This window comes from Ictalurus punctatus, chromosome 25 (genome assembly GCF_001660625.3).
Source record: "Ictalurus punctatus breed USDA103 chromosome 25, Coco_2.0, whole genome shotgun sequence".
NCBI classification, from domain to species: domain Eukaryota; kingdom Metazoa; phylum Chordata; class Actinopteri; order Siluriformes; family Ictaluridae; genus Ictalurus; species Ictalurus punctatus.
In genome coordinates this window covers 2,287,501-2,313,594 of record NC_030440.2, presented here as the reverse complement: position 1 = coordinate 2,313,594, position 26,094 = coordinate 2,287,501, and the positions used below count along the sequence as shown (strand labels likewise).

Below are 26,094 nucleotides of genomic sequence, written 5' to 3'. Positions count from 1 at the left end.
AGGCGTGAAGCTCCAGTAATAATAATGAATTATGGCTTTAAATGCACTACACATAGGCTATATAAATAGGTTCCAATGCATACATGATCAATTCCAATCAATACTGTGGTTACTGTTTTCACAATGGAAAGTTTTTAGCACACATATACGTCAGCCATTTCACCGGAGGAAAAACCCAGTTACAATAGCACTGGCCTTATCTGGTAACACTGCACTGATATTATACTGCTCAAATATCAGCAGTACTACAAAAGGCTGATGATGTCACAGCCTGGCTTGGCAAATGCACAGGTTTAATAATTAAACAAGATGGGTACAGTTGTCCAATTAGCCGCTGATATGGATCAATGTCCAGGAGCAGATGAAAGCAATCTATACCACTTTTTTTTTCTTTTTTTTTCTGGGTGTTGTTATTTAAATTAGAACAAAAATTGTCAGGCGGGCATACTGAATTACTACGGGGAATAAGCCACCATTTAAAAAAAATAAAAGAACATTACTAATTCGTTCAATAATCAGTTATCTGTTTGCAAATCATGGTTTATAGTGCGTACGATGAAAGCACGTATCGCACGTTTGCAAATTGTAGCATTACAGCTAAAAACACATCTTTCTCAACGAGCCGTTAAACGTCGCTGACAACTGAAAGAGAAAACGATCGACTGCATCCGTCCGACGTACATTAATTCTACAATTGAACATACAGTGTTTACTACATACAGTACATTTATATGCGAGAATAAGTTCGGCACACTGACCAGAAGCAAGGGCCAGTTTGTTACAGAAAGAAACAGAGTAACCGAAACCAAGTTGGAGAAAGTGCTACCCCTATGTCCTCGTACAAGAACACGGTATTTTGTCGAAATCATTCCGAGAACGTAAAGATGATGTTTAGTTTCCACGGTTATCATGCGCTTCTTTTACAGATAACAAGTACAAAAATTAGAAATGCACACAAACACCAAGTTCATAGTTTAGGAACTCCAACAACCCCAGTATGTAGATACCTACAATGCTTAATCCGGTCGTTCGGTGTTCATTTGTATAGGAGGTGTTTGTTTGTTTTTAAGCACTGTAGGAGTTGATTAAACCGACAATGCTTACTGACAAAGCCTCGAAAACACCGGTCCCAATCAAATACAGCAAAGATTCACAGAAACAGGAAAACACGCCTGTAGCATCGAGTTCAACTAATTATTTGATCAGAACAATAAAATACACTGAAGCACAAAGGCACATACCATACACACTGTGTACTTCTCGATGTCCAAGGACCCCCTGAAAATAGGAACCTGTGAGCAAAGCAGTCCTGAGCAGCTGGCGGACTATGTGTTCATTTCACCTGTCTAATCGGAGAAGAGTCACTACCGGGAGGAAGAGGGGGGTCACCAATAAGCAGGGAACCTGAGATGGTATTAGTAGAAATGCAGGTGTGCATGCGCACACACACACACACACACACACACACACACACACACACAACCACATCTACACCAACACATTTTCAACAATCACATGATCAACAAACACAAACTAGAGCATCGCCGAGGAGGTTCGGTTTCAGGTTAAACTCAAGATGTTTGATTAAATGTTTGACTAAATGAATCATTCAGCAGCATACAAACTCATGCTAGCAGACACTTCCAGGTCAACCAGTCACTCGAGTCCAGAACAACACAATAACTACCGCCTCTACAGGGTTTTACACCACAGCATTAACAGAAGTCCAGATGTAGATTGAGACCCTTAATGAGCAAGCTAGAGGTGACAGTGGCAAGGAAATCTCATTATGAGTATATTGTGAATAGGAGTTCCTCAACTTACTGTCCTTTAATAAATGGGTATATTTAAGTCTGTTTCAGTACAACGCTTGTTCGGTCTAGAGAAGATTTCAGAAACTGTCACAGCACAAAAGCTGCATCTCAGTTTGCCTAGTTGCTTAAGTTCATTCACTGTATGACGGAATGACTCGCAACCCTCTGTGGCGTGAATCGGAAAAAAACACTCCGGCATCATCCCGAGGAACTGGAATGAAAAATATGTATATGTATATCTTGTGAAAACACACCCTACTATATTTATATTTCTTATTTTTCCATACTTTTTCAGATGACCTTTTGAAAAAGAGAAAGTAGGTATAAAATAGAAACAAAAGATTATTTTATTTTATTTATTTATTTATTTATTTATTTATTTATTTATTTTGGATAAATACTGTTACCAGGATGGATCAAGCAATGTCATGACGAATATCAAGAATTTAGTAGTTAGCCTGCCGGCAACTGTCCTCGGGCTTTTATAATTAAAAAAAAAAAAAAAAAATTCAAAATGTTTTACTCGTCTACGTTTTTCAATAAATATGTGTGTATTGTTATTTTTAAAGAAATGCACAACAATTTAGCTGGGCCCCTTCAGACCTGTAAGACTTTTGACTAACTTACAGCCATTGCTAACTGCTTGCAATAAATGAATCGACATATATGAATAAATAAATGGCTAAATTAATGAAGTAACTGAAAAAAGAAACAAATATCTCAATGTTTCAGTCTTTTAATGCCTTATATAAAGGTTTAATCTTTATTATTTGCTAAATTTGTCATTTCCGGTTTGTAATTTTTGGCTCAATTATATATATATATATAATTGAGTATAATGAGTAGTAGCAGTGATATATATTTAAAAAGAAAAAAAAGTCAATTAACTGAAAAAATTAAAACAATAACTGTTAGCTACCGCCTAAAGAGAAATACATGCTGTAGGACCAATTGTACCTCCATTCAACTTTAATAATTCAGCAGTTCCAAGGAGTCCTGAATCACCTCCTACTTATTGTACACGGAGCACTTTGTTATTTACCCCTGGCTGTTTTACACACCTAAATGGCTGGTTAGTTTCTGAATCGATGTGCAAGTTACCTTTCCAAAAATCATAAAAATGACTAGAGAGTGACAATTCTCATAAAAATAGCACACACACACACACACACAAAAAAAAAAAAACCCTGAATGTTGAATAATGGTTATTGTAAAGTAGTCTTGCATAATACTCAATTAATATTCAATACGAAAGCTCGATGTTTGTTTGTTTGTTTGTTTTTTCCATTCAGTCAGCTTTAAAAAGGCAGTATACTCATTTACAGTAGACTTAGTTTAAACACCGAGTCTTTCCTTATACCCGAGACATCTCAAGAAGGGTGTGATTATAATTAGAACTGTGTTATGTGTGTGTTAGATACAGGGAATCACACACACACACCTCATAGAGAGAATTCAATAGCAAAGGCAACATCTCCCTGCCACCTGATGAGGCAATACAATTAAAATTGGAATTAATATAAATATAAACAAATGAGAAGCAGAAAGGTTGTAGATGAATAATGCATGTTTTGGTTATAATCCCGTTCTCTCTACTCAAGAGACATGTGTGCCCGGGCTAAGCTTCCCTGGCCAGCACGGTTGAATAAACAGCATATACGATCTGAAGGGATGCACAAATGATCTAAGACTGCAACATTCTCTATTTACAGTTACATAACATTTTTTATTTTCACGCCGTTTGATCCGAACGCATTTAATTTTTCGCTGATGTGTTTCTGTCTCAATGGAAGCTTAAGCAAGGGTTTGTTGTTGTTGTTGTTGTTGTTGTTGTTGTTTTACTCTGTGATCTCCACTTGTCTCCACTGAAATAATTTGCTACATAATGTCTGTTCACGGAAATCAAGCACTTCATATAACTAGGTTTCTGTTTACAGGAGCAGAAATTCCGAGCACAGTATATTTAATTCAAAGCCAAACGACATCCCAAGGACCAGACCGATGTGTGCGTTTAGAAAGAACTGAGTGATGTAACACCCACCCTAACTGACAATTCCAAGTCATTTCATACACAGAGACAGAGGGAAACTATGGCGATGTCTATATGTGAATAGAAACTAATAATCTGGCTGAAGGTAAGGTGACTTCAGTCAGCCCCCTCCACACTGATATCTTTTATAGCTCATAGAGGAAGAGAAGAGCGACGCGATATACGTTACTTAAACCGACAACAACAACAAACATAAACGTGGCTCGAAAACAAAGAAATTGAACAGATTTTGATTTTATTTTTTTAAACGACTATAACGAATTTCCTGTGGGTGTTGGATTGCTTGAAGATTTCTGCATTATTGCTTTTGGCTAATTGGCTTAAACTTAATATCTTAGATGGATCCATTACTCGGCACAGTGTCCTGAGTTTATTATTAGAATAATTAGGCTCTGTTGGTTTGAGGGTTGTCTTGCTGTGACTTGCTGTTTCTAAAGCTAAATGCAAATGAGCTGTTTCAGGTGTGTAGGAGCAAAATGAACATTAACATTAATAATTGAATCATGTGGGAGTGTTAGGGATTCAGTTCGAGAGCCAGTAGCTTTAATCTTTAAAGTGCATCATAAACCAGTCCTTGTCTTTCTTTCGTCGTGTTATCCCACTGCTACGTGCTCAACTAGCTGGAAATGTGTGGATCACGCCACCCTTACACTGCCCTGCACAAGTATTTACCCCCTGTGGCATTATTGTATTATTTACACCCTGGAACTGAAAGAGACTTGGGAATTAGGTGTCCTGATTCTACACAGAATCATATATATAAAAGTGATTGCATAAGTATTCACCCTCGTTGCTGTGAAACCCATAGTTCTGGTGCAAGCAGCTGCCATCGGAAGTCACATCATTATTGGAATGGAGTTTACATGTATGCAATTAAAGAGTCACATGATCTCAATACAAATTCACCTGCTCCTGTGAGGCCTCGGAGTTTTTTAGCGCCTATTTCTAAACACACGGCATGAAGACCAGGGAGCGATCAGAACAATTCAGGGACAACGTTCTCAGGGTTTGATTATTCAAATATCCCTCTGAACTTGAATCCATTATTTAAAAATGATAAAGAACATGGCACAACTGTGCTTAGAGGAATCCATCCATCTTCTATACCGCTTAATCTCTTCAGGGTCACGGGGGAAACCTTGAGCCTATCTCAGGGAGCATGGGGCACAAGGCGGGGTACACCCTGGACAGGGTGCTTAGAGGAATCCGTCCACCAGAATTCAGTGATTCAGTAAAAAGGGCGAAATTCAGTATAAAAAAAGGGTGTAAGCCAGCGATGCAACCATTCCAGAGCTGCTTTGAAATGTTCAAGTGACCCACCATACCATGAGCTCTTTTAGCCACATGTACACTCTGGTTTGACCCACGACCCTTCAACACACATGCGCGACAATTATCAAGAACTCTTCTCTGTACTTGTGTTTTATTTCTCTTCGCTTCTTATTCGTCTACTGACATGAAGAGAAAATTTATCGTCACCTCCAGGTTTCATTACAGCAGGATGGGACGTAAGATGGCGAACAAAATGCATACACGAGGCCATTTTTCTTAACATTGTGCCTTTCACCCTGAGGACACATTAAGGCACAGACTACTGAGGCACAAACAGTTGGCGTAATCTCTACAGCAAGATAAATCTTTCCTAAGGGCTAGTCCCAAAGTGATCACAAGTAATAAAGGTAAAAACAGTGATTTATTTATCTAATACAAATTACAACATCTGCCCACACAGTCAATGTCATAATATTGGTATAATAAGTCACATACAGAGCGTAAAGGGAGCAAAGACAAACATACTAATAAGAAGTGTCAGTTGAAATGTCAGTTCAACAACATGAAGCCTGAGGTGCTCTTCTAGCTACGTTCATGTGAGCTCAGTCGAGTTTGATTTCAAATTTGGCATTTAATGTATTTAATGAAAAATAGGGTCATCTCTTTAAAAACTTACTATGCATGTGTGGCTCAGCAGAATGACATTTTCACAATAGCTACATCTGAATATCCCTACTACCCTACTGTAGAGTAGGTGAGAAGCCAAAGGAGTAGTATGTCCAATTTTGCAAGAAATACCCAGATGACCTACTGCTCCCGCCGAGATCCTGCAGTATGGAACCAACGTATACTGCGCTATATCTCACAAGGCAATGGTACAGAAGAGCTGTCAGAATCAAAAATGTATATATATATATATATATATATTTGCCAAAGCCCTCTGCCTCTCTGTAACCAGGGCAACTCCAGCAGTTAATGTACATTACATAAGCCCTGCATAACACACATGAAGACCCACAGGTTGACTGCAATGTGAGAAATCATGCATGTATCTAAAAAGTAGAACATTTCTCTATCGTTTAACATGTGAAGCATGAGTAAATGTGTCGAGATGATGCTATAACTAATAGGAACCTGCAGCGTAATCGGGTGGCTGCTAAGAGGAGACATAAAGAATTAAAGAGAACGTTACTGTGGGGCAGAGAGAAAGAGAATAAAGTGAATAGCATGAAGATATGACAGAGAGAGAGAGAGTAGATGCTGGATGAATCACCACAGCATCAGAAAAAAGAGCCTTTAAAAGCTCAGACCTTAGCCTTGAGCAAAAAATAATAATAATTTAATGAACATTAAAGAGACTATTAAATAACTTAAATGAAAGAGCACATTGTTGTCATGTTCTTTCTGGAGGCACCCTGTAGCTACTATATTAACAATTAGGTGTAAATTAGTCTCTGTCATGTACCTGTTTGTTGTTTATTACTGAGTATTTTAAAAGAACACGCTGTACTTCAAAAATATATATATATAAATATATATATATATATAAAAATAAAAATCAAACAGCAAAACACTTAACACAACATAGTTTATGTTCTTGGCATCTTACTAAACACACCATAGTGGTTTTAGGGATTTCATGTTCAGACATAAACTGAACTCTAGAGACTGCTGTCTACCAAATGAGAGATCAGGAATGGATAAAAGAAAAAAAAAAAAGGTTAATACTCATCTACACATATGCACAGACATAAGGATTAAATAATGTTCAGGACCCCATACGTTGTTCATGTAGATGATCCATCCACAGACACGGGTTACAATAACATTGTTATAACCTACATGGCAGTTGATGGATGAGCACGTCTGTCGAAACCAGGAGGCTTAGTGAAAATCGATACCACATCCCACACTCTATTCCGCGAGAAAAACCCCCAAACAGCACATTAGTCAGCAACATCTCAAACAAACACATGCACTATACGTTAATCAAATCCCCAACTGTATGTAAAATATTACAAACTGCATTCAAAGTACAACTTTGCATATTTCATTTAAAAAAAAATGCCACAGTAAAATGTTTAACAGCATCACTCATGCTGCAGTTCTTTATTCTAGTAAATAGAATGTATAGAATATCTCACAATATCTGCACTGTCACAATATTCGCTTTATATTCTCCTCTCGTAACAGTGCTATGTGAAGTCCAAAATATTAGAACGCCATGAGGACATCCTAACTGCTTCTTATATACAACCCCAATTCCAACAAAGATGGGACACTGTGTGCAATGTAAATCAAAGATGTAAATAAAATGCAACGATTTGCAAGTCTCATACAGTAAACCCATATGTTATTTACAATAGGACATAGAAAACATATCAGATGTTTAAACTGCGGAAACGTACCATTCTGAGGAAAAAATAAGGCCGTTTTGAGTTTGATGGCCGCGACACGTCTCAAGGAAGTTGGGACGGGGAACCAAACCCCGGAAAAGTAAGTGTTAGTAAAAAGAAACAGCTGGAGGAATATTTAGCAAATAATTAGGTTAACTAGTAACAGGTCAGTAAGATGATTGGGTATAAAAAGAGTATCTTAGAGAGACAGATTCTCTTAGAAGTAAAGAGGGGATGGAATCTGGATGGAAGAAGATGTTGCTTTAAAACCTGTATATACCTTTCAGCATTGATGGTGTCTTTCCAGATGTGCAAGCGGCCTGTTCCATAGGCGTTAATGCACCCCCAAACCATCAGAGATGCAGGCTTTGAACTGAGCGCTGATAAAAAAGACATATGGTTCCTCTCCTCTTTAGTCCTCTTTAGTTTAGAGGTTTCCAAAAAGAATTGCAAATTTAGATTCGTCTGACCACAGAACAGTTTTTCCACTTGGACTGTGGACTTCCAGTGGACTGCCTCGGTCCATTTTAAATGAGCTTTGGCCCGGAGAAGACGGTGGCGTTTCTGCATCATGTTCACATATGGCTTCTTCTTTGCATGATAGAGATTTAAACAGCGTTTGTGGATGGCTCGGTGAACTGTGTTCACAGACACTGCGTTCTGGAGGTGTTTCTGAGCCCGTGCAGTGATTTCCATTACTGAATCATGCCTGTTTTTAATGCAGTGCCGCCCGAGGGCCCGGAGATCACGGCCATGCAGTATCGATTTTCACCCTCGTCCCTTGATTTCTCCATCTTCTCGGAATCTTTTGTTGATATTATGTACTGTAGATGATGAGATATTCATAGTCTTCACAATTTTATTATTGAGGAACATTATTCCGAAACTGTTCCACGAATTATAGACGCAGTTTTTTTTTTTTGCAGATTGGTGAACCTCTGCCCATCTTTAATTCTGAAAGACTCTGCCACTCTAAGATACTGTTTTTATACCCAATCATCTTACAGACCTGTTCCCAATTAACCTCCAGCTGTTTCTTTTTAGTAACACTTACTTTTCCAGCGTCTTGTTGCCCCCGTCCAAACTTGTCCCAGATGGTTGAATAGCAAAATCTTTCTGGTTTCTTGCTTGTAAACAGCAGGCATTATGCTAGTCCAGCTAAAGATCAGAGTACTAAATTAATTTTTGTCATTTGCTATAACTGACAGCTATAACTGACAGGCACTGATCACCACTGATATTTATCATCATCATCATCATCATCATCATCATCATCATCATCATCAAGCGGGACCTAAAAAGCAAATGTTGACTCCGGAGAGTCTAACACACTTACTTCCTTAAAGTAGGGATGCTGTGGGTTGATCTTCCTGGCGATGTTCCTGAGCTCTGGCTGTGTACTGAGAGCAGGCTCTCTGTCTCAAACTGGAACATTCCATCACGATCATCAGGAACATCAAGGAATTCCCCATCACTCCACACCCTCACACTCCCATCCGTCGGCTGGTACCTGATCTCTATGGAGATACTCGTCTGTAAGAATAGATTAATTAGGAAATGTATTAATCAAATGAACAACAATTAAAAAATAAACAAACATCTCTTTTAACTGTATCACACACACACTTATCTATATGAAGCTGTTCATTGTCATATGTTGTTCTATTACTTTCGTAAATGCCAGAGGTGGGTAGAATAGGCAAAAATTTTACTCAAGCACAAGTAAAACTACTTATAAAAATAATTACTCAAGTAACGCCACCGCAGCGTACCACGAGACTCACGACCTCATTATACGTGATACAAACGGATTATTAAAACTATATATATTCACTAACATCTAACAGTAACGGAGGAACGCCACCGAATGTACGGAAGTAAAAGTACATTTCTTTGATTAAAAATGAACTGGAGGAAGAGTATAAGTACGGCCAGTTAAATCTACTCTTAAAAGTTTTTTTTTTTTTTTCAAAAAGCTACTCAAGTAAATGTAATAAAGTAAATATAGACACATTTGGCTTATATGTCTTACCCTATTCATGCCCTATTCATATGGCATTAAATACACATGTGGAACTGAAGTACTTTCATTATATTCTGGTGATTTTATTTCTATCTGTATCAGCCATATTGTTGTTGTTTTTTTGGGGGGGGTTATTTATTTATTTATTTTCCCTCCTCCCTTGAGAAAATTGCTAAACAAATTACCTACATCGAGGTGATTTGATCTTTTTAGTCCCTTTTTAGACATGTCAGTGATTTTGCACGGGGATGCTGCCTCTTGCCGTTGAGAAAAAGTTTGTGACAGTTGCGACGTGCTGCGTTGTTGACAGATGCTACTTTTCCGAGCGTGTGCATTCACTCCCTATAAAAAGACGGATGCTTCTGAAGGATCTCTGAAAAACCTACTTGGCATGGGTCGTAAAACTTCATATCCATATTACCTACATCGAGCCCATTAACAAGTAAACAAAACAAAAATCAGACGAGTGCGATCCCAAAGACTGAATAAAATACCTTATTATATCAAATTTATAATGTCGACAACGGCTGTAAAGCCACTTTTTATTCCTGTTATGCAAAATGATTCATTTTCTAAAAATAAATGAACCAGCAGATGTATCACTGTAAGTTCTTTAATCATTTAATAGTAGATGCTGCCCGATAATAAACATGATCATGTGACCGTGTGACACGATCGTATAGGTTCACAGACAAAATGAACTTGCAGAAACTTGCCCCTCCTACATTCATTTAATTACCATCCAGGCACAGAGACGTGTGAAAAAGTTATTACAGACACCCAGTGAAGCTCATCACATGCTGATAGGGTAATTGTCTCTACCTGTTGTGCTTACCGGAGTACGCCTATTGTCCTCTTTGCGGCTTCTCTGCTCCATATCGCTAATTGTTCTCGAGAGAACATATACCGCAAAGACCTTTTCTTTATTGAATATTCATGTCGACAGACAATGTCATGAAATCGTAATACATGCTCTTATTTAACAAGGAAACTAGCCAAGCCTACTTTTACTGGACTGCTATCGGCTGCATAGCGTTTGTCACATAAACGTCAACAGATGCATGTATATCAGAGAACGTCCCTGGTATCTCTCACTGCTTGCTAGCTCGATAGCAAGATTGAACTTTGGCTATCTAGACTATCTAGACACGCACGTTTTCAGTCAGACTCTTCTAGATGCTAGGTAGTTCAGCAAAAAAAGAGGCCGTCTGAGCATTGCAAAGTTGGCAGGAGAAATGTGTTGCTATTTCTAGAGAAAATACTAAAGGAAGACACTAGAATCAGTGGAAACACAAGTTAAAAACTATATAGAAGACTATACAGAGCTCAAGAGTATACAGTATATTCACAATGAGTACTGACAAGATGTCAATAATTGTGCGTGCGTGTGTGTGTGTGTGTGTGTAAAAAAAAACACAAAAATATGCCACACGAATATTTTCTTGTGTATATGTCAACTTCAACCTCGTCTGCTTACTTCATGATTAACTAACAGCTAAAGTAGCATTAGCTAAAGTGTCTAAAGTATCGTTCTGGCATGTGAGAAGTGGCGAAATGTCCTGCTAGGATGGCCAAACTGGCATTGACGTGCTGGCATCAGTTACCTTCTCCGCTTATGTTTACATACTCCTGAGTGGAGGAACACGAAAACGTTTAGCCTGTGCTCTGTAATCTACCTCTCCAGAGACTGACTCACAGGGAACCAGAGATGTTACCTGACATCATGACTGAGAGTTTACCGTACCACAGCCCCTGACTTTAAACTCCAGCCTCTGATTATCATCCGTGCAGGATTTACACACTGCCATCGATAAAGTCGTGCATTTGGTGTTGCTTAAATGCTGGGATAGTATTTATGGTTAAAATATACAGCATTTACTTCGACTGAGGTGATGCAGCACCTGCTTTCATGTCAGTGCGAGTGTATTTAACTATGCTGCTATGACATGTTGCTATTTTGGTTGGGTACAAGCCGATTTTTTATTTTTATTTTTATTTTTTTGAGGGCGGGGGGTCATGAAGTAATGAGCTGTGCTGATATGTGGGGTGGAGTGGGGTGTGATATTCAGATTCTGCAGATAAGACGGTATTTTCTTAACATCGAGCACAGCCTTAAGTCTTGTCCTATTCCTTGCGACCCTGTTTTGTGGACGTTCACTACTTGTCACCCCACATCACAACAAATACTTCACCCAAATTTGGGTCTACATCACCCAAATACTACGTATTTAGTTATATGTATAATACACACCAAATAATATGTATACATTGTATAAATACAACACATTGTATAAATACAACGTATCTATTTTGCCCATTTGAATTGCATTGAAATCCAACCCAGCTGTAATACTCACCATTGAAGCGTTCATGGGTACTGATTTGACCAAGTTATATTTTTTCAGTAAGAATTTTTTTAGTGAGATATTGACCTGAACCATTTCGAAGTTTAGCACAAATTCTATGTGACACAATCTATACTCCTTTCTGTAAACATCTTATTATATTAGACAGCTGAATTAATCAAGCCTGGAAGACAGTGTCTCGTTCTGTTTATAAGAAAAGTGACGGAGTGTTTAGTCAGTGATTTTCTCTCCCTGCTGAATTTATTTCCATCAGCACGAGCAGACAATAATGTCAGGCAGTTCAGTCAAAGTCAATAGAAGCTTAAGAGAAGCAAAGACTAATAAACCACCTCCAGGCCTGAACCATCTTTATTAGGCCTTCTCATTCATAACCCTGGCACAGACAAATGATGATGGAAAACCCACCGTAAAGCACTCTCAATATGTCAGGGACAGATAAGCTGCTTGTGAGCGAGAGTAATGAATAAAACTAGTTTTTGAAAGCACATGTGGTCATGACAATGGGCTTTTGTTGAAACTGTAAACAAAACGTGACTCTATGGAGCAAGCAGAAGTGTCAGGATAAATGAAGGCTTTCGCTAATGACAGAAGGGAAGATGCAGTGCAGTGCAGTACGGTACATCGTGCAGTAAAGTCATATAATGTCTGCGATGTCACAAGTTCTATAGTATTTCGTCAACACACACACACACACACACACCACCTCATTCCAGTCTAATTCTCACCAGAATTGATGTGTTGTTGTCATCAGTGAGCGTGTCAGACACCTCCAAATGGCCTTCTTCCACCACCTTCTGTAGGACCATACGAAAGGTCCCGATCAATCTGTGACCAAAACATAAAGGTAAATAAAAACGAATCTAAAGAAAAAGTCGTCTAATTCTTTATTAGCTTTCTTTATTAGGTGAGTCTACAGCTAGTAATGGCAGTCACGTACAGGATATCAGCTTCCACATCTGTACGAGAGCAACACAAATATACGAACACTCACACACAAATACAAACATGCAAAAGGTCATCTCTAAGAATAGTTTTTTTTTATTTTTATTTGGGTGTTTTCTTTTTGAGTTTTATTCCCTCGCACGTGCGGATTAAACACGATGGACTACGGACAATTTTTGAAATGCCAATCAGCCTACAACGAATGTCTTTTTGAACTGGGGGAGGAAACTGGAGGCAACCCCCAAAGCAAGTGAGAACATGCGAGCTCCGCGCACACAGGTGGGAGGCGGTGATCACACCCCCAACCCTGGAGGTGCGAGGCAAAATGCCCCATGCCCCCCGATATAAAGATTCGATGGCAGAATTCCGACGATGTACTTGTAATTGTTTGCTGTAATAATGCAGTGTGATTTCACAAGCTTATTTCAATCATGAAAAATTAACATACTCCATTGTATTCCTCTGAATGAACGGGATGGAATGCAACCCTCTCTTTGTTTAATGGAAATTATACACTGAATAATTGATGCCTTTTCTCTCACACCATAAAATGTGATACAAACCCTCTAAAACTAGGTCAGCATGATTGCTTGATTGCAATCTTAACACACACATTTTTTTAAATTCTTTTTTGGTCCAGTTCCTCTTCCCACTGCTCTGCTCATCTCCGAGTTTCAAACTGATCACCCCTTTTAATGTTCCTTTCGATTTTAGCATCATGATTATCTTATACAGCGTGTCTGTCTATTGCTGTGCTGAGAAGATGCAGATCTTTCTCTTATAGACTAGGCTGGAAAGACACCAGACATTAACATTAGTAGGTGTGTCCTTATGATCTTTGGTGGCTACTTTGTCGTAAACTCTAGACCGACTTTGCAGTGTACAGACCTGCACAAGTGAATAATTCACTGATCTGGGATCAGGTTCTGACTCCTGATGTGCTTTTCAAAAGACCATCTATGCATTATTGATCTTCCAGGCGACAAACAATTGACTTTCATCTGCTTTATAATTTCATTCTGCCTCTCTTTTCAGGACGTGGCTTTGTTTGTTTGTTTGTTTGTTTGTTTGAGTGAATCAGGGGGAATTTACAGCTATTGTCCTGTGTCTGATTATCAGTTTATTCCAAGCTTGGCTGAGAACAGACGTTTCACAGGAAGATGACTGATCAGAATATATGCCGGTTTCAGTTTCCAGGTGACAGCTTTGGCTGGATACACTACATCCCCAAGCTGGCATCAACCCTCATGTGTTGGAACGGAGGTATTTACACACAAGGGACGATCAACAAGATGTAGTGAGTTTTGTCATAATGTCTTATTACTTGATCCCAAGAACAAGCAATTTCTCAATACCTCGTTATAATGCTGAGAAATGCATGTTCAAATCAGATGTATCCAATTATAGCAAAAACATTTAAGGCAAATCTTAAGAGTTACCTTTATTTAAATTCTTTCAAATGACCATGTGGACTGTAATATGCCCAAGAGACAATGGTGTTGACTCAGGATTGTGAACTGGTGGACCACAGTCTCAAAACATTTCAACAGATCAAACCAAACCAGATTTTTACAGACTTTCATGGAGATGTCATTTTGATTTTGTTTGTGACATTATGGCTTGTTTAAAAAAAAAAAAAAAACAGTCTACACCATAAATAATGTTTAAAGATGAATCAGTAGAGAAGTATGTGTTTATTCTCCGATTCAAATTCAAAACTGATGTCTGTTCGGATGTCTGGTCTATGTTCAAAGTGCTCGTTAAAAGCAAAAACAAAATATAACCGCATCAAATGAAAGTGTTTTAGTCATCAGTAGTAGTTAATACTGGCCATGATAGAAAGGCTGCATAGCCATGGGTCAGAGTACCCAAGCTGACCCCTGTTCACCAATAAAAACTCCTACAAATGGGCACGTGAGCATCAGAACTGGACCGTGGAGCAATGGAAGAAGCTGCCCTGGTCTGATGAATCCCGTTTTCTTTTACACGTGGATGGCCGGGTGCGTGTGCGTCGCTTAAATCTGGAAGACATGCCACCAGGATGCACTATGGGAAGAAGGCAAGCCGGCGGAGGCAGTGTGACGCTCTGGGCAACGTTCTACTGAGAAACCTTGGCTCCTGGCATTCATGTGAATGTTATTTGACACCTACGTAAACATTATTGCAGACCAAGAACACCCCAACATTAATAATGGCAGTGGAGTCTTTCAGCAAGACAGTGCGCCCTACCTCTGCAAAAAAAAAAAATGTTCAGGATGGTTTGAGGAACATAACAAAGAGATCAAGGTGTGGACTTGGCCTCCAAATTCCCAAGATCTCAATCCATGTGATATGTGCTGGATAAAGATCCATGGAGGCCCCAGTTTATGTAGTCCTGTGTACCATGCTCAGAAAATGTCACGTGTAACATGGACTCAAGACATCTCCCTTTCCACAAGCAAAGGCTACACTCGCCTGAACGCTGGTCAATCACTATATAAATCAGACGTATTTAAACTGTGGGATGATTGCAATACCTCTGTCGCCTTTCCAGCGTCTATACCGTGTAAGCTCTCAGTCGTGTTCATTGTTATTGCCTCGATGTGCCTCGACCCTTGCGGTTCATCTCTGTATTTCTTTGCCTGATTTCCAATCTGGCTTTCTGACTCTTGCTGCTGTTGAGCAGTTTGATTTCTGCTCTCTTTGTTTCCTCGATATATTTTGGAGTGAACATATGATTTCTGGGATTAATACTGGAATCAAGATTAGATATCAGAGACACCAGAGCGCTAAACGAATGTTGAAACCGTTCCGAAGCAGACTCTTTGAGGTCGCTCTTGATTAATATCGACGCGTTGTGTTTGCTCATCTTTTCTGATCTGTTAGACCTGTCGTGCAGTGTCACTGTTCTTTGTTCACAGTGACTGCTCTGAAGGTGAGGAGACAACTACAGCGCCACCACCTGGCTGATTCGGAACTATCTACTACAGTCATATTGTGTCCAAATACGAAGTTGTGTTATGCGCTAGGAAATTAATGTTAAAAACATAATCGTTCTGAAACTGTTTAACGTAGATATAGAGCTAGGGACTGTGTTGTCATGTTGGGGTTTGATGAACTTGTTTCTGTAATTATTGCAGTGTCTTCAAATTTGATGTTATTCACCCAGGGAAGACTTGAGCCACTTCTTTTTCTTTCTTTTTTTTCTCAGTACCTTTAGGGTTGGGTTAGTATATATGATGCCTGTGGCATAAGTTAAAAAATATCAACAAACTATGATTTTGCTCAAAATGAAAAACAACAACAACAACAACTATAAAATAATTTCAGGAAAATTGACTGTCCACAAGACACACAAAATGAACGTCTCGCCTGTTATTAATATAATCCTACTATTGTACTAATTTTGAGACTTTTTTTTCCTTGATCATTTTTATACTTTCTTTTTTTTTTTTAATGAGTATGCTTTTTCCCACAGTGACTATTCTTTCCTCTCAAAACACTCACACAAAAATTGGCTCACAGCTTTCCTGCAAATGCTCCGTCCCCTCGCTCATCTTCAGGCATACCGCTAGATATCTAATGAGTTAGGGGACTCGCATATATTGCACTGGCATGTTAATTCAGTGAGATTTTTATTATTCTAAATGACAGGCAAGTGACATGCTTATTTAGGAAGGCTGAAATCTGTACCGTTATCTATGTGGTTTATCACTGCCTTGTCTTTACAATGTTATGTAAGCAGGTATATGTAATGGACTTCAACTCAAGACTGAGGCAAAAGAGGCAGAAAATCTATAAACAAGCTGCTCATGGCAGTGGCAGTGACTCATCCCAGCAAGGGGCCAGGAACAAGAGAGCATGCTCTCTCTCTCTCTCTCTCTCTCTCTCTCTCTCTTACACACACACACACACACACATACACACACACACGAAACATCTCAAGCGCGGGGCACAGATGTGTCACGCCTTGTCAGGATACAGGATTTAGCAGGTACTCACAGGGCTGTGGCTAAATGATAAGAACCTAAAAGTAACAACCATCAAGCCTGTGAAAAACAGGTTGCACCGCATGACTGCAGGAAAGGTTAATAGCATGAAAAACGCACACCCACTACAGCAGTAGAAAATCCGACTCTGCATACTGAACACAAACTACAAAAGCATTTTACACGATTTGACACATGCACACATGCAAACATTGGTATTTAACCTTAAAGGAGCAGTTTGTAATTCAAGCTGTGGGGGAAATCGTCATAGCATTAAAAACCTCAAAAAGCCTTCCCTTAACCTCCCCCCATACCCACCCACCCGGCGTGTAAAGCAATGCAACTGTCTGTTTATATTTATCCAAATATTTGTATCTGTATCCGCATTCAGATTTAAAATCAGCAGAGTCAAAACTCATTTTGTTGTTGTTGTTGTTGTTGTTTTCTTAAATCTATACCACAGGAAACAATGTTAACATAGGGTTATTGTTTTTCTTTGTACCTGTTCTATTTCACAAAATATACAGAATACAATCTAGTAACCCCCACGATTCGGAGCAGACGGATACTTCGGACCGACACATGTTTATGTTAATGAACCTGGCCTTTATTTGAGCCCCGTATCTGACAACTTGCTAGCACGCGCATGAAAGTAAAAACCTCCCACGCTCACAACTCCTGCAGGTTAACAGTCCCACGCTCACGACTCCTGCAGGTTAACAGTCCCAGCTCACACTTCTGGTTTCAATCTTTACGGCGAGCTTTCGAAAAACAAACAAAAGCAAGCACACAAAAAAAAAAAAAACGCACAATCTGGCCTATGCTTCATAATGCACGCTTCCTCTATGATTTTTTGCATGAGAAACTAGCACAGCAAAGCAGTTTTCAGAGGCTACAACTGATGCAAGTGGTATTAGCTTCACGTTTGTTTTCTTTTGCTTATGTTGAAAATATTTACTTCGGCGGGTGTGAGTTTATAAGAATATAAAACCATGGGATGTATTAAATGCTTGTAGGATCAATTAAACCCGTGTGTGGGGTCCTGTGATAAATCGGGGCCATTGGTTTTATTGTAATTGCATGGTTTACATTATGTAGATATATTCTAGAGTGTTTCTGAGGAATATTTCTGTACAAAACACTTTACTTTTATTAAGATTTACACACCTGTTAGTGAAGACTTTGCTGTAGTTGTATATATGGATCTCCAACATCTCAGTACCATCCACTTTACTGGCAACTGGCCATCGAAATGCCTGAAGGAAAAAAAAAATGCATCAGAAATAATCAATTAAATACATTCCTTCAGGGTCTCTGGTTCAATCCAGTAAGCAGTTACTGGAGGTGAATGATTGAATGAATGAATGATTGAATGAACAGAAGGCTTAATTTCTCAACACTTATTGTTCATCATATGCCAATGTGAGTCAATGGTATAACGTGACAGCAGTAACTAACAGGACGACAGGAACAGTTTTTTGTTGAGGAACGGATGTTCACTAGCAAAATGCAGCGGTATATGGGAGAACAAAACATTTCAGGATGTGCCGTATTTGAAAATCATCGACTCGGGGTGGTGTGATATGGCAATGACTATTTTCCTAAAACGGCATGCCTCCAAGTGTTTCATTCCTTCCATTCATTACAGTATAATACCTAATGCGAGTCTGCGGAGTGAGAAATATCGAGAAGTATAACAAAACTATATACGCTTCTCTATATCTGTTTCTGATAACGCCGAAGATGTAGAACAGCCAGACAGAGGCATGAAATTGCATGATATTCATTTCTGTGGTGGATAGGCTTGGAGAACTGACAAAACACTACCCGGCCACTGACTGATACTCCTGAAACTTTCAAAGGCAATCTCGAACTCTGCGGAACTTAATTCGTGTCGTTCTGGACCACCTGTCAGTGAAATGATCTATCAGCCTCCTCCTGTTTCGTAGACCTGGAGCTCCCATCTGTCCAACACATCCACACAGCCAAGACCTGTAAGGGTTGTCAGACGTGTCATTTTACACCGTGATAATGAGGAGCGCCGGGCCTTCCGGCACTAAACTGCATGACAGTCACCGTTCAAGGTCACTGTGAAAGAACAGGACACTCCAGCAATGTGTATAATATGAGATGGCAGGTTTTGTTACAGCGCTTTTACGACGTGTCGGGGGGAAATATATGACAGAGGTGAACATAGATGAATATAGCATAAATATGCTCAGTTTGAGAATCAATATGCCTCTCATACAAAGAAAAAGTACCGTCAATATACTACGGTAATAATAATATGACCGAGGCTTGAAGAGTAAAACATGGGAAAGGCAAGAAATTTCCAATAGGATCACTACGTAGTACGTTTCACTGATTATTTAAGCATCTTTGGACGTCACTGATGATGGTTCAAAAGCCACAACGATAATCTGAGTTGTACATCCAGTCAACCACATGCCTCTCATACCGAACACACACACAATTAAAGCAAGCTGTCATTTTGACTGTGAATTCAACCCAATGTTTCTGTAAGCACTGTAAACCCCATTTTCCTTTCCGAGCCTGTGGTTCCATTGCCACAAGTTCTGCGACTGTCAGACCTGATTTGTAATCAATGAGTACACAGGGACGCACTACTGTTACAGTAATATGGCTACATTTATCAAATTCTTTCTAAAATACTACCCTGAGATCCAGTTTAGAATATTCCCAAATAATGAGTTCACCACAATAAAAAAAAAACCCCACATCATTTGCATTCCTAGTGTAAATGTTATTGCTAGACTGAAATCTATTCAGCTCCTTAAGCAGAGATGGTGGCACAACAAGAGGGAATATCTGGGAATTCGAGCGCAAAACGCTGTCTGCTGATTTCTCTTGGTCACCATCCTACAGTCCTGTGTTTGCTATGTTTGTGAAGAAGTGTACCTTAAGGGAAATAAGTAAACACTTCATGACAAGTCTCAATGCTGTTTTTTTTTTTTTTTGGTCACGGTCTAGTAACTAGGAACCAGAGAAACAGTAAAAAGAGTAATGTGAGGGTGGATTTGAAAAGCTATGCGTCTCGGTCTCAGCGACACACAGATGTACAAATCTCTTGTGTTCTTGTGCTAATTACGCTCTTAATATGAGGTCAGTGAATTTCAGTTGTTCATACGAAATATATATATATATATGTTTAACGAACAACAGACATGAACATCAGAAATTTCCAGAGTATATAACTTGGAAAATAGAAGCATCTAGGAGCAACAATAGCTCAGCCGTGAAGCAGTAGACCACGCGAACTCCCAGAGTGGAGCCAACGAGATCTGAAGCAAGGGATTTACCTTTAACCGAACGTTAAGTGTTATTTACTTTAAGAGTGCACGTTCCAATACTTTTGCTCACCTAAAAATTGGCTAGTCTGCCAGCAAAGTTGCCATGTTCTAAGTTGTTTAACACATTTTGATGCAAATATCAGGAAATGAAAGCTCAAATTCTGATCTATAGAATCATATTCATCTCTTGATGAATTCTCGAACCCAGATGTTTTAAGTGTACTGTATAGCATAAACAAAATAATTGGCCTTGCGTTCCAATACTTTTAGAGGGGACAGTGCCAATAGTAAAGTTTGCTGGAGGCGGGATCATGGTCTGGGGCTGTTTTTCTTAGTTCCAGTGAAGAGTAATGTTAATGCTACAGCATGCAAAGACATTTTAGACAAATGGCTTGATATGTTTGGTGTGGAGGGTCTCCGATGTCCTGCACAGAGCCCTGACCTCACTGAACACCTTCGTGATGAATTGGAACGTCGATTGCAAGCCAGGTCTCCGTGTCCAACATCACGGATGTTTGCGAGGCACCGATGTTGTCCAACATTGTGAATTTTGATTTACTGGGTGGGCTCAGCATGGATGAGAGGCGGAAAGCGATGGACAGGATAGAGGAGGAAGATGCTGAAATTAATGAGAGAGAAATCTCAGCGCCGCCTTTCGCATTTGTTAGGCTAATAATACCACTTTACGCATTCTGTTACTGTTACTCAGTCATATGTTGAAGCTTTTCCACTTTCAATAAACGCGGCCGATATCGAGCTGAAAATCTGAAAGACGCATTGGTGCCACCTACTGGACCGGAGTATAAAGTGTTTATAACTACAGTGTGTTGCTGTCTGTGTGTTACTTGGCAACCATTCTGCTAAATGTTGCCGAAGAACTACATTGCCTAGTTGAAGAATGATTATTTGTTATCAATAAATGATTGCATTTTTTGTTGCTGTGTGTTCATTTTATTGCGAGGTGTATGTAGTAACCGTTTTATAAAAGCTGTAAACCATGGCTTCTTGGGGCTTATTACGTTATTTGTCTGAATAGGCCAGAATTCCCACAGATCTTGTAGAAAGCCTTCCCAGAACACTGGAAGCTGTTATAACTGCAAAGTGAGGTCCAACTCCATATTAACACCAATATTTGTGAAGCAGGATGTCCGACAAGCTCATATAGGTGTGATGGTGAGGTGTCCACAAACTTTTGGCCATATAGCGTGTTTATTTTTATTGCTTTTTCAGTTCCATTGAACCCTGCTCTCTGGAAGCCCAGACCACTCTAATCTTGATTCGCATTTCCCATGAGTGTTCACCGTTCAGGAGACTAACATTGTTAAGTTCATTAATGGTGGTTTTGCTGCTATGGAGATGAACCACGTTAGTCTCCGATTTGCCGCAACCTAGAGTATCGGCTGCCCATTAAGAATAAAGCACTAATGAAACTAATAACAATAACGTCAAACAAAGTTGTTATTATGTTTATGCCTGAAAACAGGAATAATGTTTTTCATGTTTTTAATTCTGACTTCAGTTAATTCTACTGTTCAGATGCCTTTCCCCTGAAAAAGGCTCTTAAAGCGACAGTCCAGCTAATAAACTCTATTTATTAAAGTGACCAAAAAATTATGTCAATTTTTTTTTTTTTTAACAATTTAAATTTTTATTTAAAAACATGTTTTTATTTACAAACAGAGTTCATAATCAAAGCTACTGTTAAGCAACATTATTGATTCTTACTAACTTCTAATCTTCAAGTGTTCAGTTTCAATGAGCCTGTGCCCGTGATATCCTTAAATTCTTGTAGCCCGTTCACCTCAAGGTCGATTGTTTGTGCATGCTGAGATGCTTTTCTGCTCACCACAGGTGTAAAGAGTGATTATTTGAGTTACTATAATCCTTCTTCGGCAGCTCGAACCAATCTGGGCATTATCTTCTGACCTCTTTTATCACCAGGGCATTTCTACCCACAGAACTGTCACTCACTCAGTGTTTGTTTGTTTTTTTGTTTTGTTTTTCGTAAATCATTTTTTTTTTTTTGTAATTGATTGATTTAGTTATTTTTCTGTTTTGTGCATTTTGTGTAAACTCTAGAGTATGCTGTGTGTGAAATTCCCAGGAGATCAGCAGTTTAGTTTCTGAAATACTCAATGTATTCCATCATACCATGGTTAAAGTCACATTGCATTGTACTATGGTTGCATTGTACTGCTACCATATGACTGGCTGCATGGATAACTGCATAAATAAGCAGATGTACAGGTGTTCCTATTAAAGTGGATGGTTTGCATATGTAAAAATATATATATACGTCAGATTTAGGGTTGCCAGATGATTTATTTGTTAAAATGCAGAGTTTGAAAGAACTGGCTCAGTGAATTAAAACGAAATTCCTTTTACTAGTACTTCCTGGAGGGAACAGGGGCTTAGTGGTTAGCCTAGGGGCTTAGTCAACCCCCTGAAGCACAGGGTTGAGGGTTGAAATCCTGCCTCCACACTGCGTGTGTGGAGTTTGCATCTTTGCCCTGTGCTTCAGGGGTTTCCTCCGGCTACTCCAGTTTCCTCCAACAGTCCAAAGACATGTGTTGTAGGCTGTTGGCATTTCCAAATTGTCCATAGTGGGTGAATGTGTGTGCGATTGTGCCCTGCGATGCTCCCCGAGTTCCCTGGAACAGGATCCAGGTTTCCCCGTGACCCTGTGTCGGATAAGTGGTACAGAAAATAAATCAGATTATAGATGCATGGATGGATGGATGGATGGATAGTACTTCCTGTTCATTTATAGATCACCCTTGTATGGGCTACCTGTGCCGAATAATTGACAGGCCGAGATGACATAGAAGTTTCCTGATTGATGACTACAGTTTTCTGTATTATGTGATTTTTCCATCCATCCATCCATCTCCTATACCGCTTATCCTTCCTTCAGGGTCACGGGGGAACCTGGAGCCTATCCCAGGGAGCATCGGGCACATCGGGCCAATCCAATGTGATTTTTTTACTTATGTAATTTTTTTTACAGCTTATTTCCTGCCGCATTATTCGCTATCCAAATGCTCAAAGGAACATACTGTGTATAATTAATGTTGTCACTGTTTATATGATTAATATGGTGTTATTTATGGTATAAAGCAAGACGTTATTCCTTGAAATGATTTGTCAAAAAAAAAAAATGAAGATTTGAAGATCCACACAACTGCAGAGGCACCGAGACTATAACTCAAGGACTCATCAATTTTAAAGTCGAATGGCTGAATTATTCACTCACTCCCTCAGTTACACTCTCTGTTCATCTCCCTTTCCTACCTTTCATTCGCTTTTACTCCGTCTCTAGTGGAACTCTGCTTTCTAAATAACATAGACACGAAGTCACATCAAGGCTAAGACTGGGTTCGGGATGGAATTCGGTTGAGAAACAGAGAAATCGATTTTCAGCCTTAGAAACAGCAAGTACTCTGGTCGTGACTTAAAACCGCATCCCTAATAGGTCAAGACTGCACAGTCGTCTACTGTATTCTCCCCAAGCTCTCCTCCCTCGTACGTCTGGTTCTTTCCCATCCTCTTATTCAGCTTACGGCATTTCATAGCACAGCTCACCATACAGTATCTCACAAGGATATCTTAACTATGGAAGCTTCAAGGTTGTGCAGATTGTGTTAGCGCACCACATTAATTTGGAATGGTTTCACGTGGAGATTTTCATTTCTGCACACATTTTCTCCGAGCCATATGGCTTCACAGCACGAGCAGCACTTATTTCTGTGACATTTAATACATTTTAGTCATGGCGAATCTTTCTATGACCTCTTCCTTTCTATGATTTATCATGCTTTCATCTTGTTACTGCTCTTGCTTTTGCTATCGCATAGCAAGGAATGAATAGATCGATATCGAACCCAAACCGACTCGCTTTTTTTCTATTTGTGTTTTCTATTCGACTATGCAAATGGAGCAAGAGATCAGACCACCTGACAAAAATACACGCAGAATCTCTATTAAAGGGGGGGGGATTTCACCGAACGGGTCTCTATACTGGTTCAATGCAACGTTACATGTCACTGAAGCATGAAAAATACAGCGCTCTAGATCTGGAGTCTGATCTTCACGCTTTTTTTTTCTCTCTCTCTCTCTCTATAATTAGGTACGTAGGAATTTTGTTCACATCGTGTTCCTTCCGAATAGTTTTTACAAACTCAATTAAAATATCTATCTGTTCTCAAGCATGAAATGTTCTAATAAGTTGATCCCAGAACCGTCGTTAGAAGACTTTTTCAAATTCCTTCTGCAGTCCAATTAATTTCACCTTTCCACATGTGTTTAAGCCAGCCGTATTCATCAGACTACCAGCAACCTCACATTGAACAACAGGTCAACCAGATGCAGACCCCGTTCAACCACACTGTGTGGCTAAAAGCCCACATGAGCACTGTACCACCGGCTTCACTCATTTATTATCCTCATTAATGTATTTGTGTAGTCTCACTTACAGAACTTTGACCTTTTGCAAAAAAAACAAACAAAGATTTATTAATGTCACTGGAACGTAAAAATGAGGTACAATAATCTAATGTTTGAAGTAGCATTTTGTGATGTGATGATCATAATGATACATATCGACTGGAGGGGGCTGAGATAATAGGCTTCAGTCATCAGCTCCAGCAGCGAGAAGTTTATTATGTAGAAAGATGCATCCAGCAGAGACCGAGCAAGAAGAAGAAATTATCTTAATGTAGCATGTCTCAGACTGATGTCTCAAACTGTTATTGTTTCTTTCCACTTTCCACTCACTTTTATTTTTTTTATAGAAACTCCATCCATCCATCTTCTATATCCTTTTCAGGGTCACGGGGAAACCTGGAGTCTATCCCAGGGAGCATCGGGGACAATGCGGGGTACACCCTGGACAGGGTGCCAATCCATCGCAGGACACAATCACACACACGTACACACAGTACGGACACTTTGGACACGCCAATCAGCCTACCGTGCATGTCTTTGGACTGGGGGAGGAAACCGGAGTACCCGGAGGAAACTCCGGGCAAACGCACGCAAACTCCGCACACACAGGACCACGGCGGGACTCGAACCCCCGACCGTGGAGGTGTGAGGCGAACGTGCTATAGAAACTATGCCCAATTAAGTGTCTATCAATTTTAAACATTGTAACTTTGTCACTTTACAATGATGCCTTTCAGTCCATATCTCTCTGAATATACAGCATTTATATTAGGGCCGTATTTATCACCATTATGAAGCATGATAAGGCAAGTGATGCCAGATTGGACATGACTCACTAATCAGGCCAGAATCACAATAGGAGAAAGATGCGATGGTAGGTTTAGAGACACAATGTTATAAGAGGATGTCTTTCTTTAAATGGAAGAACACTGAGTCAAACGATCCTGATCGGGGTTTTATACACCAAAGAAGTATTTTTTTTAGGGATCTTAACCTTTAAAATAAAGACTGAGGCGTCCAGGCTTTCATTTCCGTACCTAGACCCATTTCCAAGTGGATCCAATTGTAGTTAAAGAAGAATCCAGAGTAGTTATTAAATAACAAGATTTAATAGTAATAAGACATGTGTTTAACTTGGATTACCAAGAGGAGGATGAAGTTGAAGATGTAATAGAGTTGTTTACAAAAATAACGGGAAATGCATGACTGTGATATGAGAAGCGTAGTGAAAGCAATAAGCTTGGTATTGGTGGCAACGATCAGTGGGGTTCATAATAAATGCATCAAATACTGTTGAAAACCACACAGAGAATTTGTGCTGATGGATTTGTCCACAAGATTTTGATTTAGGTATCATTGCTGTGTTTTCATGAATAATAGGTTCAGTAAAAATGCATCTATCAAAAGAGCTTGAGGTGATAATGGTGGATTAGGCAACACTAATCTCAAAAGAGTCATATCTATTTAATAATGATTAATTAATAAAATAATATAAATAAATAAATATCC

The 26,094-nt window shown here is 39.3% G+C and overlaps 1 protein-coding gene across 3 annotated transcripts in view; it reads right to left on the bottom strand.

Moving 5' to 3' along the window:
- Positions 1–26,094, bottom strand: part of otofa (otoferlin a) — a 62,246-nt gene that overhangs the window by 27,659 nt on the left and 8,493 nt on the right. For 2 of the 3 annotated variants that reach the window (XM_017456223.3, XM_017456224.3), the window contains exons 3-5: positions 17,999–18,087; positions 12,647–12,746; positions 8,869–9,065 (exon numbers count right to left, since the gene is read on the bottom strand). In XM_017456223.3, the coding sequence (XP_017311712.1) occupies positions 8,869–9,065; positions 12,647–12,746; positions 17,999–18,087 (386 nt within the window). Of the gene's footprint in view, positions 1–1,241; positions 1,473–8,868; positions 9,066–12,646; positions 12,747–17,998; positions 18,088–26,094 lie in introns of those variants that run through there. The other variant, XM_017456226.3, reaches the window with a different exon arrangement.